The 10698-nt window shown below is 37.0% G+C and overlaps 1 protein-coding gene across 1 annotated transcript; it reads left to right on the plus strand.

Annotated features, from left to right (window-relative positions):
* Positions 1-497: 497 nt before the first annotated feature.
* On the plus strand, positions 498-1445 carry LOC115627687 (general transcription factor IIF subunit 1-like). The gene is made up of 2 exons (XM_030523430.1): positions 498-965; positions 1137-1445. The coding sequence occupies exons 1-2, from the start codon at positions 498-500 to the stop codon at positions 1443-1445; spliced, it is 777 nt and encodes a 258-aa protein (XP_030379290.1).
* Positions 1446-10698: the final 9253 nt, after the last annotated feature.

Below are 10698 nucleotides of genomic sequence, written 5' to 3' on the forward strand. Positions count from 1 at the left end.
CATTTCATGTACTGAGTATAAAAACTGGTTCTTGGATGAACTGAGAACGATATATTCAACGAACGAAGTGAACCGTTCACCTGTGACTATTTCCCAAAATCGTCCGTAGGTAACAGTTATTTTGTGATAGAGAAACTGTTAACAGTTATTTGCAAGCTCAGATTTATTTATATCTTTAAGACAAATCCGATCAACATTTGTGATAGAAATCGAAATAAAGAAATATTAAAACATCAAAATGTGTTGAGTCACAGACAAGTAGAAGATTTTACGAATCTTTGATTTGATTTAAATGTACAATAAAACCCAACAAAAATGTTCCATCATCTAATCAATCGATTTCCTAGACTTATCGAAATTTCTACCCTAATATTCTTCTACGCAGCTATAAAAAATTCATAAAGTAGGCATAGTTGCTTCGTCATTGAACAGAAAGCATATTCTTTGAACGTCCAGACTTTGCGATGTCAGTTCCTGAAAAAAAATCTACTGCCAACATGTCTAAGCCACCATCCAAACCGAAATCTGGTATTGGCAGTGTGAAGGAATACAATGTGCGCTTAGCAAAGACTGGGATAGTCCATCATGGCATGGGTTTCAACGCCAACCTTAATGTGAACTTCGACAAATGGGATGAGGTCACTATTCAGAGGGAGAATAATTGGGAGCAATCGCGTCCCAAGGAGGAGGAGCAGCCCAGGTACGGCCCAGGCACGGCTTACAACGGGGGACGCAAGAGGTTCCGCAAAACCAGTCCCCCGAAAAAATATCGAGCCAAGGATCAGCCATGGATACTGACTGTGGGCGGCAAGCAGGGCAGGCAGTACAAAGGCAATCGCGAAGAAGAGCGTGGAAACTTGTTCCTCTTCTTGCAGGCCAAGGATGGATGGATCGACGCCTATCCGATTAAGGACTGGTACAACTTTCAACGCATTCCAACCCACAAGACGCTCTCTGCGGAGGAGGTTGAGGAGATATTTGCACGGCGCAAGAGGGGCGGCCACGATACTGATAGCTATTATTTTTCGCAAATGTTACGGAAGCGATTGCGTGGCAGCGACGAGGAAGAGGAGGGGGACCAGGAGGAGGAAGAGGGGGAGGATAGACGAAATCCTCATCAGAACGGTCCACCGGAGGAGTACGAGCCAGTGCCAAAAAAGAACGCCGACTCCGACTATTCCGATATTGAGTCCGAGTTGAACTGGTACGACAGGAAGCCAAACAACAGAGACGTTGGCCGAAAAGGGAAACAGCACGAACTTGGGGTGAACAAGGATGACGAAGACCCCGATGAAGGGTCAGACGATAGCGATGACGAGTCGGACGATAGTGATAGTGATGATGAGTCGGACGACAGCGATGATGAGTCAGACGACAGCGATAGTGAATCGGACGATGAGGAGGACTCAGACGACTCCGATAGTAGCTCCACTGAGGACGAGTAATGCGAGGATCTGGAGAATCTGGCATTGAACTCAAATTAACTGGCACACTTATTCGATGTATTTTGAAATTGTCACACAGGCAATCAAAGAAATAAAATGATAATGACACAACATGATTCGTGATATGAATTCGGAAACAGTCAGAATGAGCTCGAAACTGCAAACTTAGCAACACTTTTAAGCAACGGTTATCTAAGAAATCAATTGTGCCTTTCATTTATATTTGATATCACATCATAAAACACCTTATTATTATTACAACTATCGCTCTAAAATTCGGCATATGTATGTAACATCTATGAAAAAGTCCAATTGTAAGTGTATTTTTTATATCCCTGTTCTGTACTGTACTGTGGAAAACTCCAAAGCTACATAATTATTACATATAGTTCTCTATCTTTATTTTCATCTATCAATTTCATCTAATTCAATTAATTCGAAGGAAAGTTATTTATTTATTCAAAACATCGGTAGAGAGAAGTATATTATTACGTGTGGATTGGTTGGACTTATGAAGCTTTTATAAAGTGGACAGTAGTACCGAAATTTTGTGGCGTGGTGGGAGAGGGGAATTAAAATAGTGTGTGTCTGTGTGACATGCGATGGAAGCGAAACTCAATGGTTGTATTGGTGTGATTAAATTTGAGTTAATCCTTTTTAGATTGGTGAGAGGAGCCGTTATAATTATTAATCAATAAATATTATAATTATCGAACATGCAAGAGACTTTAAGAAACTTAAAAAAAAGAAACAAATTGCACATACATATGTATGTATGTATATTCCAGGGACTGCAAATAATGATTATTTTGTTATTTGTAAACGAAAAAATCATTCACTGATAGTAACTTTGAGAAAGCGGGGCCTTTACAGATATCCTTTTTCAAAGATTATCTATCCATTTTCACCATGATTTATATTTTTTAATTTTTTTCATTCACTAAAAATTTAATAATTATTTTTGAGTGTTTCTTTAAAAATTAACCACTAATTAATATTTTTGAGCAAAAAATAAAGCTTAGAAAATAATGATGCTTTGAGTTTTATTTTTTTGATCATAAATAAAACTGAACCTGTAAAATAATCATTATTATTATTTTTTTAAAACACATAATGATTACAGTCCCTGGTATATTCATTTAACTGAGGTATATCGGGTACCTTAAAAGTCTTTTTTACTGGGGAAACCCTTCCTACTCGTAACTGAACCAACAGACATATAAAACTGGAGATTTAGAAGTTAGTTAATTTTGTTAGCACCGCCGGGTGATGGAAAAAGGACCAATAGAACGAAGGATTAAATGGCACAAAAATTAAGGTTTTTAAACTTTTCTTTTCAAATTAAAATGTTCACTTTCCTGCTAAGACCAAATGTACATTTCAATGTATAATACTTAGCTTAAAACTAGCTAACATAGAGAGAGAGGCTACCAACGCAGGCAGCGCTCTGTTAGCTAACAGCGGTTGCTAACAGCTGTAGTTAACAGCGCGTCAAAACTACTAGTGTCAGGGAAAGAGAAAGTGACTTATTTAAGGGGACCCCCCTTAAACGTTAAATCATGTAATATTTTAGTTAATTGAGGTAACACCTCGCTAATATCGTCGAAAATATATACTATGCATTGGCAGGTCTTTATCAATGTTGCCAGAGAAATTTCTAGAGCTGAAAAAATGAGCCTAATGAGCAACATGCAAATGGAATGACATCCAAAGTACAATTGGAAAATGGGTGCCCTTCTCTCCCCGCTGCATGCTTATGCGTGTTTGAATGCAATGTGGTGGTCATTGGCAGGAGAGAGAAAAACAGCATCCAACTGGGCGCTCATTAATCTCGAATGGGGGAAATTCGAAGCATTAGCAAATAAAACAAAAAGTTGTTGTTTGTGTTGGGCAATGGTATGCGTATTTAGGCGATTGTAGCCTCAACAATGTCAATGACAGCGGCACCACAACAATGGCAGCAACAGGAACATCAGCGACAACGACAACGACAACAATGACATCAATAGGCGCAATTGAAACAAGTGTTGTCACACATTCTGTTCAGCCGAGTTGTTGTTGTTGTTGTCGCTTCGACACCCCCGCCGTCCCGCACATGCCACAGCCACTGATAAATTGAACTAAAGTGCTGCTAACGTTTTGGTCCAATGGTGAATGAAATAGATAGTCGGACCAGTCAAGCAGTTAGGCTGGCACAGCCTGCCAGACAAATGGGTAAGCGGTCAGTGCGAGGCATTGTCCTTTTTCTATAAGCTTTTTGACCTACATAGCATGGGGGAGGGGCGAAATTTTGCGGTTGAGCGAACAGGCGGACAAAGGGTGGAAGGGCAGACAAGCCTTCTACAGTGTGCCATTTAAAAAAGTGGCGATTATCAAATAATGTTCAATAAATAAAAATTAATTCCTAAGCTAATTAAATAAATTTAGAAATAATTAAGCTAATTACAGTGATCTTTAAATTTGCAAAACAAATTTTTGCATATTTTATCAAATGAAATATTGATAATATTTTTTTATTTATAACATTTTTCAATGCAGATTTGTTATTTTTAATAAACAACCTCATGAAAATGCTAAAAAGTAATGAAAAGCTTTGTAAGAAAAAAGAATAATTAAAATCGTTCTTTAATCAAAATTGGCTTAAATATTTTAGAATTGAAAATTCAGGACGAAAATTCCGGTCACAACAAGTTTTTTAAGACATTGACTTTTTTTTTCGATATTTGTAAATATGTAATTTGTAAATGCTTGTTTTAAAATCCGCTAAAATCATTGCATTTCAATGTCGAAAATAATAGATTGGTCTGAGTGAAAGATTGATGTAAAGCTAATTTCTATATGGCAGAAATTGAATATTAAGCATATTATTTATGGTTTGAACCACTGTTTTTTTTTAATTTGCTGTCAAGTATTTGCTCCATTGCAGTCGTTGTTTTTCAGTCATTATGGGTGCTGCTGCTGTTGCTGTTGATGTTGTACTTTCCATTGCAATTATACAAATTAATTCGAGACAAAACCATCGTCATCGAGATTGTTTTTCAAAGCTAAAACATGGAGCTGGCAAGGGCGTGTCAATGGAATAATAAAAGTGTGCGAGTGAAGGCGAAATGGACCGGCAAATGGCAAGCGCCAGCTTCCAATAGAAATATCACGCCATTGGTAACAGCACAAAGAACAAGAGATAGATGCTGAAACAACAACAACAGCGGAAAATAAGAACAAGCAGCAGCAGCAGCAAAAACAACATCAATATTCTACAATGATTGCAATAATGGCAATGGCTTCGTGCAATGGAAAAGCAAAAACCTTCGCGCACTCCACAGGCGACCGTAGACTCTGCTAGATGCGAAAGACGGATCCTTGGCAAGACGTCAGCAGTGGCAGCAGCAGCAGCAGCGGTGGCACCAGTGGCAGTAGTGGCAGGGGCAGTAGTGGCATATAGCAAGTGAAAGTCATTCTCCTTCTCTCTGCCCCTCTGGCATGCAGCTGCTGAGAAGGTCAAGTCACTTGCGTTTTGCATGCTCCACTTAAGCATTTCACTCTTCTCCACATCCTTCACACGCACATGTGCTTGTGCGTGCATGTGTGCGAGTCCTCACTTCGACTGTCGCCTGATTTGTGTTGCACGCATCTTCAAAGACTCTCAGCAGTGGCGCCAACTTTTTGGTAATTTGGTTAGCAGGCCAAATGGAGTGCATTTTTCAAGGACGGCAAAAAGGCTCTTGAGTTGCCCGCTCGACAGCAATACGAGTACGCGTATAAAGTGGAATATCGAACTAAAACTAGCCAGTTTAAAAATAGGATATTTAAACATTCATCATTGATAATAAAACGTAGTGTACAAAATATTTGTACGACAACCTTTCCGGGAGAGTCTCTGATAACTGTGCATCGGTTGAGAAGCCCTTTCTTGTGTTGCTTAAAAACCTTAGTATAATAGTATTTGTTGTTGTTGTTGCTCAATTCTGAACAGCACGCATGCATGGGCATGGACAAATGGTCAAATGTTGATTTACTTGAGAGTACGTATATGTATACTCGCTGGTACGGATATGTGTGTATAGTATGTAATAAAATGCAATCCCCATTGCTGTCATCCGTGCTACGTCACACATGTATTGGATTATTGGAGTTGACGCAAACTCTCAGGAAACGTTTAGTTAATAGTTTAAATATTAGTAAGTTTGTGTGACAACATATGTATGCATGTACATATTAAGTCATGTGTGAAATGTGCATATTTGTTTATTAATGCGAAAATTCCGCGCGAATTATGTGCTGTCTACATATTTTTGTATGTGTTCGTGATTTAAAATAAATTGCGCCGTTCCTCAATTTTTGTTTTGTTTTCTAAGTGGTAATAATTGTGATTTAAGTATTCAAGTGATTACAAGTTTAGAATTCGAATTTCTAATTCACTGCCTCCTAACATACTAAGTACATGCATATGTTGTGTAAGCACAATAACATTTAACATTTCACGTATGTATGCATATGTATTAGTCCGTATGTTAAAGCATTCTTTCTCTTTTTGCAACATCGCCCCATAACATAACAGAGACACAAAATAAGAAAGAAGAAGAATCAATTTACAGAACTTGCCGTATGTTTTGTTTAACAGTTTGCTAACTTGCCTACACTTGTGTTCGGATTCAGTGGTAAGAAGATATACCAAGAAGTTAGAATTGGTCGAACGCCCCAGCTTGTCGTAGAGCTCAGTTAGATCAATCGGTAAAAGCAAGAGATCATATGAATTCACTTACAAATTCGTTAGATAAATAAGTATGCATGGAAGATAGATTTACTATATAATAAATGATTTTCAAATCGAGACAATTGCTTAAAAATGTATAATAATAATAATAAAAACATATTTTTACTAAGAGCTGGGCCCGCTCGACTCTGGTTGTTGGTTATTCTACATACCTCTTCTACTTCTTGAGACAGACACATAGAAATGCCTGTATCGACTGGCTTTGTTTTCCTATCAAGAATATATTCTCTGTGGTACATACATATATACATTCGAACTAATATAGTTTGTAACATACATACAAAACAGACTGCTTAAATGGTTAGGTCACAGCCAAGATATGTTCAGACGATATGTTCCAAATCGAGATACAGAATAATCATTTATTAGTAATGCAGGACCAAACAGTTGCTTAAATAAGTTTGTTAAGTTTTTTCAGAAATTAAAGTAGATGTGTTAATATGAGATTAAATGTAGATAAAATGAATTCTAAAGAAGAGAAGACGTAGTGAAAACGGTATTTTTGTAATGGTATCTTAATTAATTGGTTTCTTAACACAAAACATCGCGTAAGAAGTAATCTTATTCCTTAAATAAATAACTTGAAATAGACCTGTACTTTATAATATTTTTTTATTTCGATTATTGTTGGATGGGTCGCACAAGCTGCCGTTTAAGCAGCTCCTCTCTGGCTGGAAATGAAGGTCTACGTCGGTCCTGGTAGCCTCGTAAGCGTTTCGCAAGCTATTAACTACATGGATGAATATACATACAAGGAGTTTTCCAAAGTAAACAGGACTTTAAAAAAAAACAAAACAAATGTTTTTTCGGCAAAATCAATTTATTTTATTCAAAATAGTCTCCTTTTGCTTCAATACGTTGGCCGGTATGGCCGCCAGTATGCCGGTGCAAGCCTTTTGAATGGCCTCTACGTCTGCATAACGCTTTCCTTTCATGGGCAAATGCATTTTTCCGAAAAGGTAGAAGTCGCACGGTGCCATATCAGGTGAATACGGCGAGTGGTTAAGGGTTAAAATGTGATTTTTGGTAGTCATCGGTCATATCGGTCACAAGCGTCGATCGATTCTGAGCAATTTTTGGTCGTCAGTCAATTTTTGCGGCACAAACCGTGCACACGCCTTTCGTAAGACCAAATGTTCGGTCAAAATGCGATAAATCGATATTTTGGAGATGTTCAATTCCATTTCCATCAATTTCAATGATGATTTCGGCTGATTTTTGATGAATTCAAGCACAGTTTCGATGGAATTTTCGGTGATCACGAATTTTGATTGGCCCACATGTTGATCGTCATTTATGTCCTCACGACCACTTTCAAAACGTTGAAACCATTCATGCACTCTGCTACGGGATAGGCAATCATCGCCATAAACTTGTTCCATCAATTGAAAAGTTTCGGTAAAAGTTTTACAAATTTTAAAACAAAATTTAATGTTGGCTCTTTGTTCGAAGCTCAATTTCGCAAACATACTGACACTTAAAACGCAATAACTTCACTTCCAATCGATGAAATGTCATGAAATTCTCACTGGACAATCGATAAAGATAGCAGATTCTAACGCACCAGTCGACATATAGATAGCGCCAGCAGTGGGCGCTAGATTCAAAAAGTCCTGTTTACTTTCGAGCGCACCTTGTATTTACATTGGTTTATCACTACTCCTTCTGAGCGTTACAAATATCGTATATCGTATGTTTAAATCAGAGTTCTTGTGCGAATATATCTTCTAGGCACTGCAACTTGTGGATTTTTCCCGATCAACGTTGTACTGTACATACTTGTATGTTTATATCCAGCACGCGAAAAGATATATTATTCTCATATACAATAGTATACATATTTTAATTTCTTCAATTAACTTAAAAATAATAGCTTAGAGTAAAGATAGCATAGCCTTTTCTACTTAATTGAACAAAATTGAGATATATACTATATATGCGGGTATGCAGAGTAAGTCGGTCTGTTAATGAATCTTTTGTTTAGGCGGGCAATTCTTCTGCATTAGATATTTTTAAGTATTTTATTTTAGATGTCTTGAATATAGTATACATATATATAATTATTTTAAAAGTAGTGCTCCTAGTCTTAGCTTCTAGTGATATGTAGGTTGTAACTAGCTTGATTGATCGGCTTTAGCCAGCATTTTGGGCACACCTGTCCCGTACCTTGATTTAGCAACAAGTTTTTCTGCACACACCGAATAGGAAATACCTTTTTTGAAATATGAGGACGGTGCATATTGAACTTAGTTATGAGTTCCCATCAGAATGCACAAGTGGGACTTGCCATGTTTATTGATGTTGGCCCATATTGTATCCGATATGCGGGGCTTAGGCTGGCCAGGCGCGTATCATTCTCGTGGCCTGTCAAGTGCTTTATTAACGGCCTACTGCGTTTTTTTTCATCTCGATTTTGCCAACATTGTTGGGTCTGGGCTTGAATTTTGCTCTTTGTGTTGCGCTTTCAAAGCATAAATGCGCCCCGGGGAGCTGGTGTGGGGTCTCTATCTGTGTGTGTGTGTGTGTGTATGTGTGTGGGGTGGGGTGTCTGTGTAGGCCTTTTGCAATTCTGCACTTTGAGTTTTTCTTTTTGGGCATTTTGTATGCTAGATTTTCGGGTTTTGATTTTGGTGCACAATTTATGCGCGCACTTTGTGCGTTTTCCAAATGTCGGGCAGGTTGTGTAATATGTGCATAGAGAAGGCAATTGGCACATGGCGAGTATACTATAGAGAGCGGAGTGTGTTGAGTGTGTGGGTATGTGAGTGTGGCAGCCAGTTGGCGTAACTACTTGGCTTAGTCGTACGAAAAAATTAAAGTAAATGACCATAAATGGGCTCAAAAGGACTTTCAATAAATATAGCAAGCGGTTAAAGGGTGTCTACAAAAAAATAAATGGTGTTAAATGGCATTTCTTTTGCAGTTAACGAATAAAGCTGGCAAATGCTTGCAATTTTTGTGAGCTCTACTTTCCATCTAGATTATTCTACTTGCACGTTCAAGTTTCTTTTCGATGCACCTTCCCCTTAAAAGACATTTCTTTATACTTGGCATCTGCAGTTTTGCAATCGCATTATTTGAGAATATAATTACCTTTCTGCCAAGTTTTATCCTTATGCCCTAATTGATAAGGAAGTTAAAGATAAAATGTAATCTCGGCCCTGCTTTGCCAGCAACTGCTGTTCTTGGGATTCACGAACGCGCTTGGCATATACTATATGCAAATGAATTTTACGTATACTATACATATGTACTTACGTGCAGTTATGTAACACGCTCACATTACATATGCATTTATATTCTTGGTCAGTATAATACGAGGAGTCGATATATTTTTTTGTAGTCGCTTCTTTCGTGCCCTCGCACCTCTTATTTAACCCCAGTGGACATTTTTCTGTGAAATAGTGTCACGCTCAAAAAGGGATGCTCATGTTTGTGACAGTTATCCATCATAGCACATAAGGTGTGCAGACTTTACTGGTCGTAATTATGAAAAGTTATTGCCAAAGCCAAGAAGGGTTGCGTCGCCTTTAGATGGTCATATAAATATTCGGGATTGACATAAATTGTCACATATGAACAGCGTGTAGGATCAATTTTTTTAATTGCACAGGATAGCAAAACATTCCGCACACATTGCTGAAGAAGTGTTCCTCCACACACAATCAGATTTACTTTTGAATTATTTGTATGTGACTCCCAAGTCTGGCTCTACATATGTTGGCTTTAAAAAAAAAAAAAACCCACTTCCACTTAAGTTTAAAAAGACGTCTGCTTAAGTTTTAATAACTTATTAAAAAATAGCATATCGTCTAAATTTCATTCTAACATTCCTGAAAATAAAAACTATGGGCTCTTTACATATTTCGTGAAATCCAAACGTAAATCTTTTTTATTGTTTGTTTTTCATGAAGAAATTTCTAACAACGATTCGCCTATTTATGGCACTCTTTATATTCTTTTAATGACAAGTCGTAGCACAATGGAATGTGCCTTCTAATTTTCTATATGCTTCCGTAGCTACTAATACCTAGCCTAGTACTCAGGCTCTTAAGCCTTCATACTCTATTGGCCAGAAAACATTGCTGGTTGTGTGCTTAGGATAATATTATTGGTATTATTATCCAAGCTGTACTAATTTGTTTAGGTTATGAACTTATAACGAAAACTTTTTGATATTCTCATAATCTATTTTTAGTAGTTTTATGAGGAATATTAGTATTATAGTATTTATTTATTTTACATCATATGCATCAAATGAAATATTTTAGTTATCAGCTTATCAGTTATCAACTTTATTTTCATTAACTACAATTTTTGTAATAAAAGTAATTTCATTCATTATTGATAAAACATCAATTTAAATTATTAATTAATTAATTTAGATTTATAAATAAAGAAATATTATATAACCATTGCTAAAGCTCTTCAAATTATAGAATAAGGTTTGTGCAAAGCGAAAAGTATAAATATTCTTGA

The sequence above is a fragment of the Scaptodrosophila lebanonensis genome, unplaced genomic scaffold (assembly GCF_003285725.1).
Source record: "Scaptodrosophila lebanonensis strain 11010-0011.00,11010-0021.00 unplaced genomic scaffold, SlebRS2 tig00000096-arrow-pilon, whole genome shotgun sequence".
Taxonomy (NCBI): Eukaryota; Metazoa; Arthropoda; class Insecta; order Diptera; family Drosophilidae; genus Scaptodrosophila; species Scaptodrosophila lebanonensis.